Below are 25,628 nucleotides of genomic sequence, written 5' to 3'. Positions count from 1 at the left end.
CTTGGATAAGTCATTCTCTTCAAGCTTCAGTTTATAGTTTAAACAAGAGATATTCCCTGCCTTCCAGAATTAATAAAAGGAGTTAAAAAAAAAAACCCAAACATGCAAAAAGCCTGGATTCTTCAGATGCTCAATAACAACAGCGAATATTACAGTATTTTCTTTCACACTATTGGTTATGGTTATGTAAGCTGTGTACTTGAAACCTACTTTCACAGAGCTTTCTGTTCAGGGGCTATTCAGGGCTATTGTTCACTGTTCCCCTATAATTAGAATGGCCACTTCAAAATTTCTCAAGCTTTCAAATTCAAATTACCTTAGAGCAGTGGTTTTAACCCTGACCGTACAAGTATATTACCCGGGAAGATTCTGAAAATTACTGCTCCCTAGAACCCACCTCAGTCCAAGTAAATCAGGATAGCTGGGGGTGAGATCCAGGCATCAGTATCTTAATTATTATTACTAATTTTAAAGCTACCCAAGTGATTGTAATGGGCAGTCAAGGATGAGAATCACTGCCTTGGACTATACTCAACTATTAATGAGGCAAAAATTACACAACAATCAAACAATAGGCTTTTGCTCAATAGACTAAACCAAATCAATTCTAAAAGCTAAGCCAGGTAAACACTGACTAAAGCAAGACTAATGCTGTGAGACTCTTGTTCTTCTTCCCTTAATGAAGTACTGCTTGCAGTCATACATTCTTATTTTTGAAATCTTTTATTTAAAGCAAAACATTAGAAAAATAACTTTGACTATATATAATAGCAATATGATGAAATGCTCTAATGTTAAGTAGCAAAAGGGAAAATTTTGTCTGCTAAACAAAATTCAGATCTGAGGAGTAACTATTTCACAGGTCTTCTGAAGGTTTGCTCTTAAATAAAATGTACAAACTTTAAAATAAGAAGTATGACTATAATATGATGAAAGCTATAGATATTAGAGATAAATGAAAAGCAATTATGATATATCCAAATACATGTGAGCCACGCTGCCAAACACTAATCGTATCCAGCGTAATTTCTTAAAGTCAACTTTACTCCTTTCACACACAGATCTTCCTATAACCCTATCATAAGTTAAAAATGCATTAATATACTTAACATACCGAACATCATAGCTTAGTCTAACCTACCTTAAATGTGCTCAGAACACTTCCATTAGCCTACAGTTGGGCAAAATCATCTGACACAAAGCCTTTTTTTATAATGAAGTGTTGAATATCTCATGTAATTTAGTGTGAGTATCTCATGTAATTTAGTGAACAGTATACTGAAAGTGAAAAATAGAATGATTATATGAGTACAGATGGTTGTAAATATATTGGTTTTTTCACCCTTGTGATGGAGTGGCTGACTGGGAGCTGTGGCATCATAATACTGTACTGTGTACTGCTAGCCCAGGGAAAAGATCAAAATTCAAAATTCAAAGTACAGTTTCTACTGAACGTGTATTGCTTTTGCACCATCATAAAATTGAAAAATCATAAGTCGAACCACTGTAAGTTGGGGACCATCTGCAGTGGAAAAATACATCATGTATAAGCTATTTTTAGCAAAATTTAGCTAGTTAATCCTCAGGGAAAATGTTTCTACTTAAAACCACGAGTTCTAACTAAATCCAACTATTGAGCTGCTGATGTTTTAAATTTTAATTATCATCATCAAGTCATTCCTATATTTTCTGATATTTTAAAAAATGCCTGTAGTGCTAGAAACAATAAGTCTCCAATTAGACATGAACAAATAATTAGGACACTAAATTTTTTGGGACTTCGTAGTAAGCTTTCGTCAAGATTTCACTTTAAGTCACTGAAGAGCAGATGTATAAGGTATTTATTGACACTTTCATACACACTCTGACTGCTGACATTCTTGCATAGGAATAATGAGTGAATATGCAGGATTAGGGGAATAAGTTAAGCTTTACAATTATAGCAAACCAAGCTGTTAAATATAACTCTCTAATATTATACCTGAGATTAAACTATTCATTTTTAAGTGCTTTCTACTGAACTCTCAAAAAATACAAAGCAATGACTATGCCTAAGGAAGCTCCATAAGTTTAAAACTTAATCTCCTACACTGTTATTCCTTTTTTATTTTTAGTGTCTGCCTTGAGATTGAGAAAACTACAAAACTAGCAAGATAATATCTACCTTAATTTAAATTAGGCTCTAAAGAAGGTAAAAATACACTGGGGGAATTTTTCCCTAAAGATGCAACTGCTTTTCCAAAAATGCTCAATGAAAATGTACCCAAAAAAAGTTTCTTTAACATCACCACAATCTAAACTAGACCATGAAATCTGAGGGAAAAAAGGAGGAGGCTTCTTTCAATACTGTGATGAGGAACAGAATTTGTATATACCTAAAACAAAGAGAATTTTATCTGCAAGAGGTTAAGACTGTAAGGATGAGAATTTCACCTGGAAACAAATATACCCACAGATACAGACACATACATACTCCCATACATACTTTAGCTACAAGTATGAATAATTCAGGGTATCACTTCTACTGCTACCTAGGGAATCTCATACAACGAAAAAAATTATACAATGTTACTGTATTTCCTGAGGTCAAAATACTCAGAGAATGGTAAAAATGACCCTAAGCTTAAATATTTTAGTAAATAGTTTTTAAATAAGATCAACTAACCAATCAGTATTATAAGTATTATAAGTAAAAATATTTTTGAAAATGGTAAGCTATTTAGTACAAGTACTCAATAATAAAGAAAAAGCAATGTCTCTTTAAACCTAAAATGTTTGAAAATTATAACATATTCCTGTTAATTTGAAAAACTGAGATCCTGTTAAAATAGAGTTCAACACCCAAACATTCAATAGCCTCAAAAAACAAACATGAAGGTGCCATATATGGCAGCAAAGCTGCTTTTCAACAGAGAACTGATTGTTTTGTGTTAGTGGTGCTACTCCCACTCTAATACTGAACATCGCTGTTTGTCAAAAAAGGAGACAACTATGATCATCTTTAAGAAAGGTTACAAGTATCTGAAATAAAGAGAAACAATGGCACAAATTAAATGATGATTTCGTTCTCTTAAAAATCAAAGAATGTAATCATGTAATATATTTTATATTTAAGAACAGATTTTAAAAAAGCAATAGTAATCCGAAAGTTAAATAGTATATAAAACTTAAGCAGTATGACACTAGAACAAAAGAAACTAGATCACGCCACATATTTTTATTTTTTGCCCACTCTTTGGATAAGTATACTATCTATTTTAGAATCCATTATGGTGCTCAGATCAAATTCATGTCCTGCTAAATTAAAATTTAACACATATTTCTTCAAAAAGAAAACTAAAAAAGCAGTTTGTAGCTAAGGGATGTATGCTTTATTAAAAATTAACTCTGTTGCTGCCCCTTCTCCCACCCACCTCCACTGGCGTAAGGGGCCACCTTGTAGCTAAGTGGAAGTCTTTTGTAGCCTGTTGGGGTTACCAATTTCTCAAATAAGAATACTGGAAAGCATCCTCACTCATCTCTTTCCTCCTCCAGTTTAGTCAGTCAATAAATCCTGCAGACTTTACTGCCTAAATCTATGTCAGATCTGTTTCTTCTCCATTTTTACTACCAGGGTGTTAGCTTAAGCCCCTGTACCTAGCCTCTGGAAAATGGCAATGCAAGTTCTTTTGCTGACAACAGTATTCCCCTCTGCCTTATCAGCTATCACTTATACCGCCACCAAAATAACCAAAAGTTATTAAAATACAAATCTGATGTCAGTTCATTGTTTATAATCCTTAAATTCTGTCCCCTGCCTATGGACTAGAGTCTAAACCTAACAGGGCACACAGGCCCTATTTACTTAACCATCTTCATTTCTCCTCGTAAAAAGCTATCTGATTTATCTTAGATCGCCATCTCTCACATGATGACTCTGTACCTTTTCCGTAACTTCTTCTGCCAGAGATGACCTTCTCCTAATCATTTTCCATCTTATCATAAGCATCACTTTCTACATAAGCAAGTGGTAATATTTACCTGATCTGTCAAATGGTTATGCCCCTCCTGCGTGCTTTCACACTACACGAGTATTTTATTTACAGCACACATCTCACTGAGTTCTTCAATCAATGCATCTGGAAATAATAAATAAGAAGCAAAACTTTTCCCTTGCCTCCTATCTCTCATTCAATACCTTTTAAGCTGTTTGTTTTTAGTTCTTCTGTTGGTCACATCCATATGATTAATATGGTTAAATCTATAGTGCTTGATTATGTCAATTTTAAGAGATTTATTGATTCCTTCCTCCTTCCAACTTTTATTTCTATTTCTTTTAGTGGTTGTTACATTGGATATTATGTTTTAGCCCAACAAAATATCCTGCCTGCTGCATTCTAGCAGTCCAGTTTCCACGTCTATTTCTTCTTCGCCTCGAGGACAGTGACTTGTCTTATTCTGGCATTCTCAGAGACTATACTGAGAAGTGCTATTTAGTGTATAAACAAAGTTTCACTCTGAGGTAGGTATGTCTAAGAAATGTAGTTGTAAGACAGCCTGGATATAGATCATGAGTTACCTTAAGGGTTTGTTTTCCTTTTAAATACTACAATCTGCAAATGTGACAGACTGTTTTAAGATGATTAGATAGAAACCAATCCTAATTTGTAAATATCTAAAAAAAAACTGACTGCATTTTTTATATTAAAGGCAGATGAAATTCCACATTTAGAAAATATAAAAATAAATTTAAGTAATATTTTCAGTTCAATTGAATGGCTACACAAAAGAAACTTTAAACTTTTCTTATACAAACCTATGACACATATATTTATTGCCACTTATCAGCTGTACGACTGTAGGCAAGATCTCCATGCCTCAGACTCAGCTATGAAGTGGGGATGATAATGGTACTTACCTGACAGAGCTGTTGTGAGGGTTATATAATTCGCATAGTCTTAGAACAGCGTCTTCATATAATAAGAACGTACTGAATGTCAGTAGCTATTATTATTAAGTAAGTATTTGTGTCATTATTTAGTATTGTTGCTACTCAGGAGTCTTAGCGATTCTTACACTGCATTTGAACTGTTGCCAAACATCATTGAGGTCTTAAAAAAAGCTTCTTTGTGAACAATGTTTTAATATTATAATCTGTTGAATTATATTTTTGTTTCCTTTGAAGAAATCAGTTCATGTATTTGATGCTACAGACACTACCAAAGCGGAGCTATTTTAAGCAACTGTGAAATTTCTTTAGCGACTACAATTTCATGCACAGTTAGCTTAACCTCCATTTCATCCTTCTATGTTTTACACACCAGTAGCATTGGTTCTGATAGGATAAAGATTAAAACTCGCCACTGTTTTGAATAATGCTTTTTAAGATGACTTCTAAGTCACTCTAAAATTGGCTACAAAATTTCCATGTAAATTGAAAATAACTAAATGTTTCAATGTTCTTTTACCAGAATTAAGAAAAATCATGTAATTTATTTAAAATATTTGGTTGGGCCTTAAATAAAGCCAATTTTTTCATATATTATTGAAAAACACCAAGTAGTGGAAGCCATTAGCATCTGTAGTAAACTGAGGAGTAAAGATTTGATAATTTTAAACAGAAACTAGTAATGGGATGGTACTTTAAAAATTTTAAACTATAAATGCAAAAGGGACTTTCAGAAAGCCCTTAATGTTTATGTTTTATGTTTAATTCATTCATTTGCCTACAATAACTCTGTGAAGTAGGAATTACTATTAACATTTTCAAGATGAGAGCCAAACAGTATAGATATTTAAAAACTTGGGGCTCTGCCCAGAAAAAACCCACAGACCTATGGTCAATTAATCTTTGACAAAGGAGGCAAGAATATACAATGGAGAAAAGACAGTCTCTTCAGCAAATCGTGTTGGGAAAACTGGACAGCAGGATGTAAATCAGTGCAGTTAGAACACTTCCTCATACCACACACAAAAATAAACTCAAAATGGCTTAAAGATTTAAATATAAGACACGATAAATCTCCTAGAAGAAAACAGGCATAACACTCTCTGACATAAATCTTAGCAATGTTCTTCTAGGGCAGTCTACCCAGGCAATAGAAATAAGAGCAAAAATAAACAAATGGGACCTAATTAAACTTACAAGCTTTTGCAAAGCAAATGAAACCATAAGCAAAACAAAACGACAACCTATGGGATGGGAGAAAATATTTGCAAATGATGCGAATGACAAGGGCTTAATTTCCAGAATATATAAACAGCTCATACAACTTAACAACAACAAAAAAAAACCCCAATCCAAAAATGGGCAGAACTAAGCAAGCAGTTCTCCAATGAAGACCTACAAATGGCCAATAGGCACATGAAGAAATGCTCAATATCACTAATTATCAGAAAAATGGAAATCAAAACTACAAAGAAGTATCACCTCACACCAGTCAGAATGGCCATCATTCAAAAGCCCACACATGACAAATGCTGCAGAGGCTGTGGAGAAAAGGGAACCCTCCTACACTGCTGGTGGAATGCAGTTTGGTGCAGCCATTATGGAAAACAGTATGGAGATTCCTCAAAAAACTAAAAAGACTGACCATATGATCCAGCAATCCCACTTCTGGGCATACATCCAGAGGGAACTCTAATTCAAAAAGATACATGCACCCCAATGTTCAAAGAAGCACTGTATACAATAGCCAAGACATGAAAGCAACCTAAATGTCCATCAACAGATGACTGGATAGAGAAGCTGTGGTGTATTTTTACAGTGGAATACTATTCAGCCATAAAAAGAATAAAATAATGCCATTCGCAGCAACATGGATGGACCTAGAGACTGTCATTCTAAGTGAAGTAAGCCAGAAAGAGAAAGAAAAATACCATATGATATCACTCATATGCGGAATCTTTAAAAAAAAAAAAAGACACTATGAACTCACCTACAAAACAGAAACAGACTCGTAGACATAGTTAACAGTCTTATGGTTACCAGGGAAAGGGGGTGGGAAGGGATAAATTTGGGAGTTTGAGATTTACAAATGTTAGCCAATATATATATATACAGACTTTAAAAAGGTTTCTTCTGTATAGCACAGGGAACTATGTTCAATATCTTGTAATAATCTTCAATGAAAAAATATGAAAATGAAAAAAAATAAAGAAAAAAATAAAAACTTGGGGCTTTGGAGTCAAACACTTGAGATGAAGTCAGGTTCTGGCCAGATTACACCCTAGCTTCCTTCACTGTTAAATAGGGATAATACTATTTACATTACAGAGTTGTTGTGAGGATTAAAGATAATGTAGGTAAAACACTTCAGCACATAACCAAGGTAAAATAACAACTAAAAGGTGAACCAGTGTAATTATTACAACAAAACTGAAGATCCCAGAGTAATTTGTTGGCTCAAAGTCACAAAAGCCATTGAGCAATGAAGCTGAGATTAAAAATTCAACTCTTTCAAAAACTTTTATATAAAAGGAAGAAGAGGATAAACTTCTAATGAACCATACACATGTTGATATTACCTGGTCCTGTCTCCGGCTTGCAGTAGTGCATGTTTATGTGAAGGCAGAATATTATACACACAGAAAATGGAATGTTGCTACACAAAGCTGGTCAATTAACATTAGTCTAACTCCAACTAGGTAATGGAGTGGGAAGTGGAGGGAATCTAAAACTATATTCTTAAAATTACTTTATGTACTACTTAAGGTCTGTTTATTTAAAGCTGGGGTAATACAATCATTATGGAAGACAAATATTTAAACTTTCTAATATTATCCAAAAAATAGATTTTTCAGTGAAAATAGAATTCCCTTATCAAATACCTTAACTGTTGATTTATTTTCCAGAACCAGTAATGGTATGATTTGGTGACCTGCAGCCTAGGACTCCACTGGTATTCTGTGAGTGGGACCAAGATGTTCCAAATTCAAATAAAAGAAATCTCTTCTCAATCTGTAGTCTTAAAAAAAAATTCACTTTTAAGCTCTTCTCTTCCAAAATTCTCTTAAACCTCTGAAATCTGTTACTTAGTATTAGATTAAAAATATAAGTAGCAGAGGAATGTTAGTAGGAAAGTTAGAAATAACTGTGATTAGTTTGACAGCCTGCTGGTTTTGCAAAGTGATTATTTTTGTAACTCAAACATATAGTTCAATTTATTTTCTGTTATTTCTGATTTCAAAGAATACTGCATGTCTTCTACCTGATCTGCCATCTGAAAAAGTTTGAAAGTCAACAATATACTTTATTTTAAATTGACTTTAAAATATGGGTCTCATTCAATTTTCAGGATAGACTGTCCTAATAAAACTGAGTTCCACTTTACCAATGATTTTGAGTATTCTTTAGTGGAAAAACCTTTTCTCTTCAAATGCAGTCTTTCATATGATATTTTAAAATGATTAACAGGGTACACATTTTTAAAGTTCAAATTTGCACTTTTCTCCTTACTAAAAATGTGTCAAATTCAAAATTTTGAAATTTAAGGTTATGTTTGACATAATTTATTTCTGTGTTTTGTTGCATATCAGCAAGTAATTACAAACAGTAAAAGTTTTCATACCACTAATTCTGTCATCACAGGATATTTCCTCCTGATTCAGCTGATCCAGGAGTTTGAAAGTGGAATAGTAAGAGAATTTTGTTCCAAATGTTTTTTAACATTTTTTATTGATTCATAATCACTTTACAATGTGTGTCAAATTCCAGTGTACAGCACAATTTTTCAGTTATACATGAACATATGTATATTCATTGTCACATTTTTTTTTGCTGTGAGCTACTGTAAGATCTTGTATATATTTCCCTGTGCTATACAGTATAATCTTGTTTATCTATTCTACAATTTTGAAATCCCAGTCTGTCCCTTCCCACCTCCCGCCCCCTTGGCAACCACAAGTTTGTATTCTATGTCTATGAGTCTATTTCTGTTTTGTATTTATGTTTTTTTTTTTAAGATTCCACATATGAGTGATCTCATATGTTATTTTTCTTTCTCTTTCTGGCTTACTTCACTTAGAATGACATTCTCCAGGAGCATCCATGTTGCTGCAAATGGCATTATGTTGTCGCTTTTTATGGCTGAGTAGTATTCCACTGTATAAATATACCACTTCTTCTTTATCCAGTCATCTGTTGATGGACATTTGGGCTGTTTCCATGTCTTGGCTATTGTAAATAGTGCTGCTATGAATATTGGGGTGCAGGTGTCATTTTGAAGTAGGATTCCTTCTGGATATAAGCCCAGGAGCAGGATTCCTGGGTCAAATGGTAAGTCTATTCCTAGTGTTTTGAGGAATCTCCACACTGTTTTCCATAATGGCTGCACCAAACTGCATTCCCACCAGCAGTGTAGGAGGGTTCCCTTTTCTCCACAGCCTCTGCAGTATTTGTCATTTGTGGACTTTTGAATGATGGCCATTCTGACTGGTGTGAGGCGATCCCTCATTGTAGTTTTGATTTGCATTTCTCTGATAATTAGTGATATTGAGCTTTTTTTCATGTGCCTATTGATCTGTTCCAAATTTTTATCACTGGCAAATCTAATCCCTAGAAGATCGGAACTAGTATTATCCTTGATGTGTAAATGAGGAAACAGGTACAGAGTGATTAGTAATTTGTTCAAGATATGAACTTGAGGAGTGGAGGTAGTTTCCTATCAGAGCCTGTGCTCTTATTAATCACTGCTCTCAACTCTCCCAATCCAGTCAATACTGAACGAACAGCAAATTAGGTTGAAATAATTCACTTATTGGTTCATATATATGAGTAATTCGGCTAAGTGGATTCTTTCCTCCCAAACCTTCAGAATAGTAGTTCAGAGATAAGGCAGATATGAATGCAAAAGAACAGAAAGAACTAAAAACCAATTAAATCAAAATAATTTGAAGGAAGAAAAAAGACAGCAGTTGAACTACAAGGATTCTGGTGAAGCCACGATCTTAAAAAGAACGAGTAGTAGGTAAGGAAATATGGGCATATAAACAAGGAGAAATACAAAAGTTATACAGTAATAATGTTTGGAAGAAGCTGAAATCATTAAGATATGAAAATCTTAAATGAATGAGACAGAAAAAAAGCACCTAGCTCACAAAGTTCAAATTCACAGAGCTGGGAATATAAAAAACATGAGAAAAATAACCCATCTATTATAAGACTACATTTAATTTTATAAATCTTAGAAAATAAGTCAAAAGATTCTTAACAGAAAATAAAAGTGAATTGATCCCCCATCCCACCACAGAAAATCCCCAGAAACTTTTAACTCCTTGAAAAATAATGTTAGTGGTCAGACTGGAATCACTAAAAATTTGTGCTAAATAATTAACATCTCCCTTTTAGATAGATTCAGGAGGCTTATGAAATCCTTAAAATATAGAAATGAGAGTCCTATATTTATAGTTAGATAAATAATTACAAACAAAATATTACTAATAAATAACTGACAATATGAAGACAAACTTTCTTATTCTTTGTATTTAGGACATACAAGTTAAATATATGAAAAAGGTATTTACAAGCATCTACAAAGTTCAAGTATATTTTCAAAATAAATTTTTAAAAAAGTGACCTACTCTAACCTATTCTTAGTAAAAACAATCTTATTCAAGGACAAAAACTTGTGAAATACTGTAAGCTAAAGGCTGGGGATTCAGAAACAAAAAGTAGTCCTGGACCACAAACAGCATAATATACTGGCAGAGAAAGAAAAACCAAACAACAGATACACTATAGTGGGGGTAAGTGCACATCAAGGTGTCCTCACGTGCTCTGGGAATACAGAGGTGTAGCTAACCTAACTTGGGAGTGGCAGTGGTAGTGGGTAAGGAAGAAAAATGGGAAGATTTCCCAGAATAGGAGGCACTTAAGCTAAATCTTTAAAATGGCTCAAGCAGAAGTGGTTTACTCTAGTAACTGAAGGAAAAATAGCCTGTTCTGTACCTGAGAGTTGCTTCATCTGTCTGCTCCCTAGTGCAACACTCCACACAGCTACTGTGGCACTAATGGTTCTTACATTATTCCATAATCCTAGCTAACAACTGGTTGGTGAGCCAACTTGAGCCAGCAGTAATCCTTGTCTAAAATATTTCAAAAATGTAAACGGGGAAGAGTTAGTCCTTTTCTGGTGGGAAAAGCTATGAGATAAAACATGCAGGAACTGGCAGTTACTATATATTCCCATCACATGGAAAAAGCCAGTCAGTAGTGGAAAAAAGAATGAACCCATCCCTTCCATCTTAAGATTCTACACACAGAAAGCTGAAGTCACTTGTGCTACTTAGTAATATTAACTGTATAAAAATACCACCAAGATTTAAATATTTTTTCCTTCATTAGTTTCTTTTTCTCTTAAGCTACAAATTCCTACACTCTTCATAATTCAGTCAACATCCTTACTAATGTTTGTCAGCAGTACCTAGGCATACAGTTATGAGCAAAACTAGTGAAAATAGTAGTAAAGTAACTTATCAAAAAAATCTCATTCTAGCTAGTATTTGTGAGGCTTACTTAGGCTATTTGTGATTAAAAATGGAGGAAAAAATACAAGAGCAAATAAAAATAATAATGGAATATTTATTTGCAGAATGATAAAGGATTTCAAAGACATTTTCTGCTTTTATTGTAAATTTTTTTTTAACCAAAGTTTATGCTTCTGCCTATCAAAGGCTAAATTCAGCCTGCTAAATGAGTAAGCATGCAAAAAATGATCGGCCTCATCCTTGAACAAACCTATAAAGTATGCAACTAAGTGAGAACCAAAATGAGTATTCAGGTAACATTTCCTCATTATAAATTGCTAAAACATTCCCGTATATAAAACACAATTTCTCTCTTCTAAAGAATTTATATTCCCAATGATTTACAACACACACTGCCATGTTTAAGGACTTTTTAATGTTTTTGATGTAAGGCACTAGTCTAAATACTGCAAATTTTTACTTTCACTAAACTAAGACTAAATTAAATTATGATTTCAAAATTAAGCCTCAAGCCAGAGTTGAGACAGGAAAAATATTGTATATATTGTACCTATGATCATGCACCAATAATCTAGAGAGTAGCACTGTACAGATTAAATCAAGTGTCACTGCTACATTTGAATATGGTTTGCATCTAAATGGAGGCTTACCTAACATGCCATACTTTAATATTTCTAACACTATTTTAAGTGTTTTCCTATGTTTTAGTTCCACTAGGCTATTAAAGAAAACCATTCATTGATTTTGTGCCGCACTGTGCTAGCAAATGCTTAATGAGTATTGTATCTTACAGGTGAGGCACAAGGAGTTAAGGGGAAAAAAACCACTGGGTATAGTATAAAAGATGTATTAGGATACAGGTTCACCTGTACTTAGATACAATAATTATTTCAGATTGTAATTAGTCAGGCATATATTAACTGGTGGACTATTTGCCTACTACTATTGTTGCGCTGTAACTGATGAAAGGTGTGAAAGGTGTCAAGATATCACATGTAGCTCAACTAATAATGAAAACTGCACAGGAATATAACTAATTTGAGAAGCATGTGATCCAAGTTTGGTTCTGCTAAAATTATACTGGGGTACAATAAAGAGTTACTGAGAAAGGGCAATAGGTGAAAGTATTTTTTATATGCACTTGGTTTACAGTTTAGACACATTTGCTATCAAATGGAAGAATTTCTTAATATACCCTTAATTACAAGGATGTGTATGTGATAAAGATTGTTTATTATAAAATACCCCTTGTTATTCATCCTTGTAAGTTTGGTGTCTCAGGAAATAATCATTGTTGGCTGAGTAGTTGTACAGACCATAGAGTAATAGCTTGAAGATGAGAGGATGACACACTTCAGCAATTTGTTGCATGTGAATCTCATTAAGAAAAAAAAAAAACAAAGCAGAAAAACAAGTGGGAAGCGTCCTACAGAACTAGTTAAGTCCTATGTCTTAGATCTCTTTAAAATTTAGATTTTAGATTTAAAATTGAGTCTTAAAAACTTGTTTAGATTTTATTTACCTGCATTAAAGACTAATTTACATGGATGGAAATCTTCTAAACATTAAAACTGATAATTGGTATATGTGAATCAAGAAAATGAAGACATGGAAGCTGCTCTCAGGACACAGGAATTTCAGGTTCACAACAAAGAAGTCAAGTGTCAAATTTTGGTTGAATACTAACATTTTCAAAGCTTGTCTGCTTGCTTTTTCTTTTAGAACTATAAAACTACTCAGTGTTAGAAATAAACCTTTACTACCTAATAATAAGATACAATTACTGTTTGAAAGCTTTACAAACCGTAACGCCTCCAATAGGATTCACAATGTACAACTGAAAGAGAATATTAGAAGGAAACAGAGTGATGCTAACACTTTTTTCTCATCCAAACACAGGGACCTCATTAATTCAGTTTTATTTGGATAATGTAAATGATCTTTTCATGCTACTTTATAAACTAAAGAAGTCTAAGGATATAATGAAAAGATTAAAAAATTGAGGAAGTTTCGTATTAATTTGAACAGCAGGTAAAACCACAGCAGATTGTATTGGATATTACCTAACCTTGGCTGTTTTCAGGTGTTCAAGGTGAGATTAGGTATCTGAAAGTATTGGTAAGAGGTGTGCAAGTTAACAGAACATATCCTTTGTTAGCCAGATTAAAGGTTACAATTTACTGTTGGCACAATTGTGGGCCAGGTAATAGGTGCTCTACTTTTACCTCAAATTTCATTATAAGACTGGATTCTTATAAATGAAATAAAAGCATCACATTATTCTTTGGCTTCATGTGGCCAGAAGTGAGGAGGAGTGGATAGCTTTAGGATCTAAGCATGCTATAGCAATTCTGCTTCCCCTCTGCTGGACTGCCATGGTAGGATGGTGTCCCAGTATGTAACCATACTTTTCCTTCTTATTTGCTTTGATTGACCCAATGGGCCAGGCCAGAAATCAACTGAGTTTCCAAAACTACAAGATGTAAAAGCTAAAGACTTCTTTATTTAAGCTGACTAAGCAACTTAATATTTCACCTTACCTCAACTAAACCGTCTAATGGAAGAGAGATATTAGAAATACCTTTTTGGTTTCAAATTGTGCTTCTTCCTGGCAGCATCCTCTACAGTCAGGATCCAGCTGAAGAAGGTTGAACTGTCCGAGAAGGTCACAGGAACTGCAGAGCAAGTTGCTGGAGAAGCCTAATTCTCTGCAAGACTCTGATGAAAACTCTGCCCTGAACGCAGACACCTGAAAATAAAAAATAAGAAAACCCCCCATAATTCCACATTTAAATTACAAAGCTTCCAAAAAAGGAGAAACCGGGGTTGTCAAAATCTCACACACTAGTGATGAGTTAGTGAAATAGCCTCATTTGGAGGCAAATGTTTAATTGTTTTTAAACTCTATACTCTTATATGAGTTTTTGGTTTTTCCCACCTCCCACACAAATTTTTTCCTTAAAAATTTGTCATATTACAGCTTGGCTAAAATATGGATTAACAAAAAAGATATTATATGTTATTTTATGAGATGTATTACATATCTTTTGAAGAAAAATGAATTCCATTTCATTTTAAGAACTCAGCACCTGTTCACATGCTCTATGGAGTAACATTAAATTCTAGGTCCATACTATACCCTACAGACTTATCTACATTCATATCTTGCAGGGGGAGGATGCAGAAAGGGATGAAGTGAGGGAGAGCACGAGCACATCAAAAATAAAACATTAGGGTTTAGGTGCTAGCTCCACCAACTACAAGATGCATAGCACTGAGCAAGAACACCTCCCAAAGCTTTGATTTCCTCACTGATAAAGCATGGAACTTCCCACATAAAACAGACAGCGGTAAAGATTAAATGAAATGACTTATGTAAAGTAACCAAACAGAATGACTAGCAAAGAAAAAAAGCCTTCAAGAATATTAGTTGTCTTTCCATATCCATTCTTCTCTCACGTCTCAGTGATGGTGGTACACCTCCATGTCTAAAGTCAGTCCCTCTACTTCTGCTTTAAATTCTATCTCTGTCATTTCCACAGGGATTTAAGTTCACTGATAATTTAAATCGTCAGTGTATTCAAGCTCCATGGTTCTCATGGTCTCTCCCCATATTCTGTCATTTCTGAACTGTTGCTAGTCTGGGTTCTGATCCCACCACACCATTCAGCTAAACTTACTCCAAATCACTAAATGCAACGGCATTCAAAATTGTTCTGCTCCAACTGCTCCTTCCATGACTTGCCCTCCTCCTTCTTCTATGCATCTCTTAAATACTGTTGCTTCCCATTTCTATTTTTGGCATTCTCTTTGCTTTGCATACTTTCTATAGATGACTGCATCTTTTCCATGGCTTCAAATACTCATTTATTGAAAACTTCCAAGCTTCCAAAGCCAATGGCCCACCTGAGGTCTCATTTAGATGTTGCTCAGGCACTGCAAATTCAAACTCACCAACAGGGAAACTTATCTTTTCTTCTTCAATCTATTCCTTCCAGTGTATTGAGTATCTTAGCAAAAAGGCACCATTCTCCTTGACCATGTAGTTGTCCAGGTCAGTCATCCTAGACTCCATACTCTTCACCATTCTTACAACCAATCAGTTAATGCGTTTTGACAATTCTTCTCTTCAACAGCTCTCAAATCTGTTCCCGCCTCAGTACCTTAAGTGGTCAGCTAGTCTTCCCTCTCAGTACTTCTCCAATCCCATTCTACTTTTCAGCTATAACGAATTCCTACAGTACCTGGAAGTATAAAACTTCTACTCAAACATACATTTGCTCATACTTTTTCTACTCTAAGGCTCTTTCTCACCTTTCCATCTTGTTAACTTCTACTTATTTCCAAGACCCTGACTGGTGTCAGTTTTCTTAGGAAGGCTTCTCTAAAAAAAGTCAGATCTCAATCTTTAGTCGCAGACTTTTCTGAGAAAGAAATTTATGCAGAGCTGTAAGACAGCAGCTCTCATAACATCGTACTATGTAAACCTACGATTTTCTGAATCCCCGAAATATTGCAAGGGCATTGAGGACAAGCATTAAGTAACTTCTCTGCATTTCCAGCACTTGTGCTAGTTCTCATGTGTTAAACAAATGAATTGGTCAAAACCACAGCCTCAAGTAGGGAGAATTTCAGATTGTTTGTGATTGGTTGACCTTCCAGACTAAGGAAGTGTGTGCAAACTTTATGTAAAGTGCCATGTGGTGATTATGTTAGGCTTGGGTGGCTATATAGTTTCCAATGCAACTACTGAACTCAGCTATTGCAGCACAAAAATAGTCGCAGACAATAATAAGTAATGGATGTCTGTGTTCCAATAAAACTTTATTTACAAAAGCAAGGCTAGCTGGATTTGACTAATCGATTAGGCAGATTAAAATTCAATGGCATATCCCAAAGTAAAAAACTTTAAGTATTGCTGGCATATTCCTCCAAAAGGCTGACCATCCCAATGGCGTTATATTAAGTCAACATCCTAACTTGATACCTTCCTTGTACAACCATCTTTTACCTTATCTCAGTATTAATGTGGAATATACATCACCTTCAAAACAGATCAAGTATTTCAGTCTAGTGGGAGGGACCTAAGACACTTGCTACTATATTTTGTGTAACTTATCTACTAGTAAAGTGATCTGCTTGATTTATTTCACAGGTTAATATCTATTTTCCAAAGATGGCCACACCAAAATATGTATTTATGCGCACGCACACACACACTATCCTACATATGACTGGCAGTCTTACAGTGAGAAGTGGGAGTCTGTGTTCCCTCCCCTTGAATCTGGGAAGGGGCTTGTGACTGTTCTGATCAACAGAGTGTCAAGGAAATGATACTATGGGTATTCTGTGATTTCTGACGTCAGAAAAAGAAGAAACAATCTCCGCTTGGCTAGTGCTTGCGGGTGCCATGTCTCTGTTTCTCTACTACACTTGACTGTGGAACTCAGCCACCATGCTGGAAGGTGGCCTAAACTACAGAGAGAATGTGGAGAGGCTCATGTGGAGAGCAACTGAGGCCTCCAGCTGACAACCAGCATCAACTACGAGACATGTGAGTAAAAAGCCTTCACATTTTAGTCTTTTAGTCTCAGGCTGAGGTCTGAGACACCATGGAACATACAAGCCATCCTGCTGTGCCCTGTATGAATTGCTGACCCCACAGAATCTGAAAGCAAAATAAACAACTGTTTTACACCACTAAATTTTAGGGTAATTTGTTTTGCAGCCAAATAACTAAATCAAGTAATAAAAACGAAATCACTGTGAAACTGTGAACAGCTTATCTAATGTAAGCAATTGTTACCAAAGCCTGTTTTACAAACCAAGAATCTCAAATACTCATGTGATGGTAATATTTGGTTCTATTCTGGTATTTTCTGAGTACCTACTGACAGGGAGCAAGAACATTCAAAACACATATTTGAGTCTGATAACATCTGGAATCAAATACCAGCACAGAGCAATCTTGTGAGTTTCTGAATAGGAGTAATTACCACTTATCTCAGAGTTTTGAGGATTAAAGGAAAAAAAGTACAGAAAGCATCTAGTATCCTACCCAGTACATAGTGAGTACTTAATGTTAGAATCATTCCCACTTTCCACTGTGAAAGCACACTTAAAAACTGCAAAACACTACTTATTTTTAAATCATTATACTAGACACGGGATAGAGATAAGTGTAGCAGAGACTGAAGGTATCTTGAGTTTCATGAGTAAACTGACCTTTTTTGGGGTCTTCTATCATTGATTTTGCAGACCCACTGCTTTGAATCTAAGAACATTAGAACATATTTTTAACTTCATAGGTAAGTACAAAATGCTAAATAATATAGAAAAGTTCAGAGTTATAAATTATACCCATCCATATTTTTATTACCTAAAATAACTGAATAGCATTTAAATGTGCATAGTAAGGCCAAATATTAAATTTTAAAATAATTAGCTACCCTTGTAACAAAGACAGATTTTAAGGACAGGGTGGGATAACATTGATTGGGATACAACCATTTAACAGTTTACCTTTCTCGAATTCAAAGTAGGATTGACAAGCTAAGAGACTCCTTTGCATTATGTGTTGATTTATTTTTTGATATAACTATGTTCTTTACAAACATAAGGGCTGTTGGCAGGGAAACTGTATTAACTATATTGTAACATTACCTTTTCAGGCAAAAGCCTGATATAGCTATATACTTTATTATACTTACACATACACAAGATTAGTTGTCTCTTAACTTACCTTTATGCATAAACTCATAGGTTTCTCATGTAATTCTAAGATTTCAAATTGGAGGCAAAAGCAAATACAAGGGTTTACAGACAAACCCCATAAAAACAAAACCAGAAACACAGCCATTATAGCAAGCTCTTACAAAGCACCAGGTACTTTGCTAAACACGTTCCATCATTATTCCATTTAATCTTAATCCCCTATGAAATAGGTATTAGTCCTACTTTATAGAGAAGGAAACAGGCTTAGGATAGTTGAGGTAACCTAACAATATAGCGAACAATAGGTGGCAGCATCAAGATTTTAAGCCTGGCCTGCCCTCAAAACCCTTTACCACTGTTACTAACTACCACCCTTCAGAGAATCCATCATGTACCATTACTGCATGTACCGCTAAGAATAACAACGAAAATGCTGACAATTACAATTGTGCCACCATTGAAATAAGACCGATCCAGATGTTAAGTTGTGTAGAAAAGGGGGTAGGGGATGGGGTGTGGTGTCTCAGAATCAATGATACATAAAATCATTTTATACTGCCCTCAGTACACTGCCGTTCTGAATGAAGCAGTATTATGTACAGCTGAAGAACTGAATACCACTTAGTTCTGGGGCTCTCTAGAAAACAGCTCCCTCAGGCCATACTAAAATATTTTTTCTAATGCTTAAGCATACTCAGGATATATCTTCAGATTAAATCATTTTATATCCTCCCAGTGGTCACCTCGTTGGAATGCTGATAACTGTGCGTTGCTATTAACTTTAAATTAGAGCTTTTCAGGGGCACAGACAGTAATAAAAACTCAACTTGTCTAGTCAAAGGACTTAGAGGCGTCAGTTAACAAAGTAGGAGCTAAGTCCTCTATCCACACCAGCAGCTCAACTGCAAGGCACCAAGAAATTCTTCCTTCATTCTCTTTATTCATTTGTCAGGTTCCAAAGCTTTGGCTTATTTTTATTACTGTCAATTACTTATTCCACCTGGCCATTCTCCCCCCTCAGGCTGAAACTGTGAAATGCAGCGTTTTCTAATTTCTTAGTTTTTCCAGCCATCCCCTACACCTCCCTTTTCATTCTACTGCCTTCTTTTCTTAAAAACACTAGGCATTACAGAAGAAAGTGATGGGAATAAGCTTTAGGGAAGTTAAAACAGTTCAACAAAGATGAGTTGCTCAGGCTACCCTTTCTTTTTTTAGAGTCACTGTGTATTTGTAGGGGTTGCTTGGGTTCATCACTGCTCTATATAAAATACAGATACCCTAATGACTTTGAGAGCAAGAAACAAATTCAAATGAACTAGGAGGCCATTCACACTTCTGAGGGATTTAAATGAACAAACACTTGTGAGGTGCAATAAAAAATATGTAAAAGAAAAATGGTCCCTGTATTCCCTCTGGCTACATTCTATTTGGCAGGAGTGTGAAGACTGGAGGGATACAGACCACACACACAGCTTCGGTGCAGTTGTGAATCTGTGTAATACAGCACAACGTGTGATGACAGAAAATGTAAAGCAGAGGGTATATCAGACTTTGCAAATCTGGAAATGGGATGTAAGTTAAGCCTTTCATTTTATCTAAACACCTTACTTTAGGCCTGGTGAGAGAACATGGTTATGTGAGAAACACTAAAACTAATGACCCCAATTTTCCACTTCTACCTTTGTGCTCTCCCAGTAGAGGTAAATGCTGGGAATTAAGCCTGGATATACAAACAAGTATCAGGTCGAAGAGGCTCTGTTAAGGAACGCTGAGGACAGACTTCACCTTAAAAGCAGGGGAGCCACTGAAGAGCTTTAGTTTAACAATGACAGATCTGAGTTTTAGAAAGATGACTGGGACGCACTGCAGAGACTGGATTAGGAAATGGAAGAAAATGAGAAAGGAGACCAGTTACAGAAGCTGCTGTGGTAATTCCAGGCAAGCAAAGATGGTAGCCTGAATTCAGGTACCACTTGTGGAGAGAAAATTAGAAGTACTGGTTTGGAGATTTTTAAGGGTTTAAGGACTAACTGAGTTCAGAGAAGAATTTAAAGTGACTAATTTCTGGCTTGGGCAATTGGGAAACTGGCAAAATCAACCATTTAGATTCTGATAATTCAAAGGGTGAACCATGAGGCCACTATTTTTAAGGAGAGAGCGGTTGGTGGCCTAAATGAGGAATTAATAAAAAAAGTGGATGAATTTGAAAGATATTTAGGAAGCAAAATACGGATATGAGGTATGTAAGGAAAGGAAGGAGCTGAAGGTGACACCCAAGTTTCTGGCCTGAATTCTGTGGATGGTCACTGTGGCAGACTGTTTAATGGCTATAAATTCCTGCTATTCTGTTTTTTTTTTTTTTTTTGAGTTTTGGTTTTTGGAAAAAAGGTGGAAGACAGTTTGCATTCACACAGACAACAGTACATACTTACATTTACAGTTGTGACTCAGAACCACTGGGGCAACCTTTGCAATGTGATCATGTCACTGCTCTCATGCAGAAATGGGAGTTCATTTCCCCATCCCTGGAATCTTGACTGGTCTTGTGGTTTGCTTTGGCAGATATTATGAGGTGGAAGTGATATATGTGACTTTGAAGGCTATGCTTTAGAGGGCATTGCAGATTTTGTTCTTCAGGAGTGCTGCCCTAAGACTGCCATGAAAAGAAGTTGATGTGGCCTACCGGAGAACAAGAGATCACTGGGAAGAGAAGCAAGTCGTCCCAGTGGACAGTCAGCACCACTAAGAATGAAGCCATCTTGGACCCTTCAGTTCAGCAGACCTATTAGCTAAAGCACAGCTGCATAAATGAGGCCAGAAGAAACCAACAGAACAAGTGCTCAGCAGACCCACTGAACTATGAGAAATCGTTATATTAAGTCATTACATTTTGGGGTGGTTACACAGCCACAGATAATGAAACAGAGACAGGGAAATCAGAAGGCAACTGGAAATGTTAGTCTTTCTTTTTTTTTAAATCTTTTTTTGTGATGGTGAACGCAAATTGCCTAAGACTGACAAAAAAAAAAAAAACCCAAAAAACAAAAAACAAAAAACCAAAACCTCCTGAGTACAAAGTTTAGAGAGGGATCTCCCTATAATTTCTAAGGCACCAAATGCCTGTAAATGGAGTACTGTAAAGCTAATTAGAGAAGCAAAGAATTCACCTTTTAGGTAAGGTTGCAAAAGGAAACAGGCAGGCTCTTCAAATTCCTTGAAAGAAAAGCCCAGGTGTTTATAGAGACCTGCAGTATAGGCCTTAACTCCTCCAAACCTTGGATAAATTAATTAAACCAGGTTTCTAGGAGAATACTTTTCAGCAAGTTCAGTAAAGAGAACACCTGAAACTTAGTCTGATTAAAGAAATTTGTAAAAACTCCGAGTACAGTGCCTATTCAAACGTCTTATTCAGTTAAAACAGAGTAAAAACTTCTAACGAGGAATTAACAAACAGTAAGTTGTGAGTAAATAAGTCAAAATTAGCCTTTCCCCATTCAAAGATAAAGAACACATCTGTTCTGTTAATGGAGAAAAACGAAATGTAAAACCTGGTTAAACACTCCTCGATTTTAAACGAGATAAAGGCTATTATTTTAGAAAATCAATTTCAAAAACAAATTATGCTTCGGTATGGAGTAGCTGCTTTTATTGCAACAATGTTGTTTAAAAACCACAAATGGCACTGAAGTGCACCCAGCGGCATGTGAATGCCAGCAAACAGGGGTAAAAGGCCTCCTCAAAGTGACTTACAGAGACCACAAACAATTGAGAGAAAGAAGTAAAAAGGAAGTGTACCCTGGACCAAAGATTTGACGGCTTTCCTCCAAGATTTGGGAGTCATAAGTAACGGTAGTTCTTTGCATTTCTGTCCGTTTAAAAACAATCTTCATTCCTTTGCAAAAGTTTGTGCCTTTTTTTTCCCCTTTCACCGTGTCTTACAGATTGCACTCAAGAGAGTCTGAAGTCAGGAGAAAGAGCCGCTACAAACCGGGGGCAGGGAAGGCTAAGCATCAGACGCGGAACTAAGCCACGTCGCATTTTGGCAGCAGCAGTCGCCAAGGAAGTCCAGACCTCCCACCCTTCCCAAGTGTGGCTCCCAAACGCGACCGAACGTTCTGTCTTCCTTAGCGCAATCCCTCCCACTCGCCCTGGCGCTGCCGCGGAGGTGACCTGCACTCACCTCTTGAAGCACGGTGGCCAGCAGCAGGCGCAGTGCAAACGCCGGTCCAAGCCATCCGCCCGGCCCCGACGCCATCGCTGCCGTCTCCCGTCGGTCTCGGGCTGCCCAGAGGACCCCTCTGCTAGGGGCGTCCACTCCAGAGCCTGATCCAAAACAGGCGGCTAAAGGCCGTTGCCATCAAATCTCTAATTCTGCAGAGACGGGTATTAACTAAGGACATATGGAAGCGTCAAGGTGCCAAAATAGCTTCATATTTCATATAAACATAAAGTCACTGGGTCCTTTCGAACACTCGTATCAGGCATTTCCCTAAACTCCCCAAAGCTGTGCTTCTCCGGGCTCCTTCCTTTCATTCACGACATTTCGTGGAGCAGCCAAGAAGCCCCGCCTTCACCAGTTTCAGCCCGCCTCCTTCTCTAAGTTTACCCAATCGAATACCGCTTTGGTTAACACCTATGGCAAAGGAAACCAACCGTAACACGAACCGAGAGCGAACCGCTGGAGTTCTTCGGTCCAATAGGCCCCACCGAACGGGAGCAGAGGGCGGAGCCTCTGGTTGCCGAGCAGCGTACGTGGATGCGTGCGCGTGGTGGCGGAGGGGGATGGGCAGGGGGCGGGGCCGAGGGCGGCGCAGCCGCAGCCGCAGCGCTGGCGGGGAGCGCGCGGCCGCGAGCAAAGGAGGGAGGGAAGGAAGGAAGAGAGGGAGGCGGGGAGGCGGGCAGGCAGGCGGGCGGGCGGGCGCGGGGGTCGGGGACTGAGGCAGCAGAGGGAGGCGAGAGCCCGGCAGCCGCCTCGCGCTGTTTGCTGCGCGGGCTTTTGGAGGGGGCGGCCGTGGAGTCGGCCGAGAAGCGGGCACCGGCGGCGTTGGTGCTGGCGCCTGGGGGCGGGGGACTGGGGAGGCGAGAAGGGGGGTCGCTGCGGTGGTTCTCTCGCTGTCGCGCTCTCCTTGCCTTTTTCCCGGCTCGGGGGGCTCCTCCCGGCGTCTTCCTCGCCTCCGGGGCCCCGATCCCCGCCCCCCGCGGTATGTCTTGATCCCGAGCAGCGGGTTTCATGGGGCTCCTCAGGATTATGATGCCGCCCAAGTTGCAGCTGCTGGCGGTGGTGGCCTTCGCGGTGGCGATGCTCTTCTTGGAGAACCAGATCCAGAAACTGGAGGAGTCCCGGTCGAAGCTAGGTGAGGAGCCGAGCCACTCTGGGCTGAGTGGTGTGTGGAAGGGGCCGGGCCGGGGAGGCATTGCAACCCGAGCAAGTGGGCGTCCGTCTAACCTGGGATCTGGCTCGGCGGCAGGACTGAAAGGTTGCAGAGAGAGCTGAGACTGGGGCTATCGAGAGCACAAGCTCCAAGAATGGTGTGAATTGAGGTTGAGTGGCATGCTGGGCTCGCGAGGTCGCGGGGCAGAGGTTGCAAGATTTGGCTTCCCAGAGCCAAAGGGTTGCCCCGAAGTAGGCATTCCACAGGGAGAGCGACGGAAGACCGAGCTCGTTGGGGAACGAGTGCTGACTGTTGGAGGAGACAGACGCTCAGGCTTGCGTGCTCTCTTTGAAGTCGTCCAGAAAGCCCCGGCAGTGTCAGGCGAGGGGTATTCTAATTGGAGATGCGGGCACCGAGATACGGAATATTTTTGGGCAGGGGAGGTTCACGAAGGTGTAGATGCGCAGAAATGGAGGGAGATACTGTAATGATGGTGAGTAGAAGAAATACACTGTAGTGAGTTGCACTCTTGTGCTGGGGGCAGCAAGGGACCGCGCAACTGGAGAAATAGGCTGCCCAGGTAGGACAGAAAAGCAAATAAAAAGCTTCAATGAAGTTCTGAAACGTGGCATCCAAGCATTTAAATTCTTTTTTAGAGGCGCTAAACTGATGAATTTTTTGAGCTAATGAACAGGGATATATGTGCACGTTGCTTCGCGGCAATGTTGATGTAGTGAAGTTAGAAGACAAGGAAGCGCTGAAGGGGAATTACTACAGTGAGATTTAAGTTATGAAAGGAAAAGTAAGAGTATGCAAAGAAGTTTACCCTACGGTTAAGTACCTTAGGGAGTTATCAGTACTTAATTTCCATGGGAGAAGAGGTCTGAAGAACAAAAAGTTGGAGTGTGATGTGAAAAATCAGAAGAATGCACAGATAATAGGTACTTAGAGATTAGTAGGGAACTTTGGCATTTGGGAAGAACTAGGGATGGGGAGGGAGTGTTAAAAGAATGTCAGCAATACATTTTGATTAAAAATTGTACATGGTACTTAAAAATCAGCTGTAGAGGCTGTAATTTGAATGTGGAAAAGTAATGTGAAGTATTTTTATGCATACACTTTCACCTCAGCATCATTTAAAAGCAAACAATGAAATACCAGCAGTATTATAATTTAGACTAAGAAGTAACAGTTGATGCTCTGGGTGATGATTAATATTTAGGGAAAATGTATCAGAAAATAATTGTAATATTTCAAATAGTAGCTACTTCCAGTTTCGGTAGACTTTGCAAAAAGCCTTGGAGACATTTAAAATAGTATATCAAAGAGCATCAAATAAATCTAATTGAAGTGCAACTGAATTTGTGGAGGATCTAGAGATAATTTCACACCTCAACTCTAGAATAAAACTTACCCTGTTCAGTTTTGAAGAAATACCAAGTTTTTTTACTATGATTTTATTAATGTTTCTTGTATTATGGAAACATACTCACTTGAAATATTGAATGTTAGCCAATACACTCTTTCTTTTTTGTTTGTATCTATTTAGCAGCATTCAGGGTCATATTCTGGCCTGGTTAATGATCTAGTTTAACAGAAGAAATTTCTCCTCTTAAAGAAATGTGAAAGTTGTTATTAAAATTAAAATTTGTACTAGTTCTTTGTTGTATTGCTATTTGAATTTCTTAGACATATTTCAGTGGGTTGGAATAATTTCAAAGTTTGATTTTCCTTTTTTTTTTTTTAATACTTGAAAGTAGTTTCTATAGGCATAACCTGAATGACTTTAAAAAGAGTTATCTGAGGATGTAGAAAGCCACAGGTAGAAGATAGTGTTTTTTTCATGATTTTTTTCTTTTTACAAGAAAGAAACCATTAAATTCAATTAGAAATAGTGAACGAATATGGCTTAAACTAAGAAATTCTCAAAAATGAACAAGAAAAGGAGCCTCAGATACAAATACTAGAAGGAGCCAATAATTCTCTGGAGAAGCAAAATCATGGCAAATAAAATGTGTAACTTTATTTCAGCAGTCTTTTGATTAAGAAAAAAAGTCTTATGAAACAGGCAGTACT

The 25,628-nt window shown here is 37.3% G+C and overlaps 2 protein-coding genes across 4 annotated transcripts in view; one reads left to right on the top strand and one right to left on the bottom strand.

Annotated features, from left to right (window-relative positions):
• Positions 1 to 22,709, bottom strand: part of SELENOF (selenoprotein F) — a 38,609-nt gene extending 15,900 nt beyond the window's left edge. The window contains exons 1-2 of one of the 2 annotated variants that reach the window (XM_015240666.3): positions 22,361 to 22,709; positions 14,048 to 14,215 (exon numbers count right to left, since the gene is read on the bottom strand). In XM_015240666.3, the coding sequence (XP_015096152.1) occupies positions 14,048 to 14,215; positions 22,361 to 22,435 (243 nt within the window). In that variant the 5' untranslated portion in view covers positions 22,436 to 22,709. The remainder of the gene's footprint in view (positions 1 to 14,047; positions 14,216 to 22,360) is intronic. The other variant, XM_015240667.3, reaches the window with a different exon arrangement.
• Positions 22,710 to 22,996: 287 nt separating this feature from the next.
• HS2ST1 (heparan sulfate 2-O-sulfotransferase 1) overlaps positions 22,997 to 25,628 on the top strand; it is a 154,249-nt gene continuing 151,617 nt past the window's right edge. For both annotated transcript variants that reach the window (XM_006205921.4, XM_015240664.3), the window contains exon 1: positions 22,997 to 23,534. In XM_006205921.4, coding sequence (XP_006205983.2) covers positions 23,411 to 23,534 — 124 coding nt within the window. In that variant the 5' untranslated portion in view covers positions 22,997 to 23,410. The remainder of the gene's footprint in view (positions 23,535 to 25,628) is intronic.

Source organism: Vicugna pacos, chromosome 13 (genome assembly GCF_048564905.1).
Source record: "Vicugna pacos chromosome 13, VicPac4, whole genome shotgun sequence".
NCBI classification, from domain to species: domain Eukaryota; kingdom Metazoa; phylum Chordata; class Mammalia; order Artiodactyla; family Camelidae; genus Vicugna; species Vicugna pacos.
Note: the sequence above shows the minus strand (reverse complement) of the source record. Positions and strands in the feature narration are given on the sequence as shown.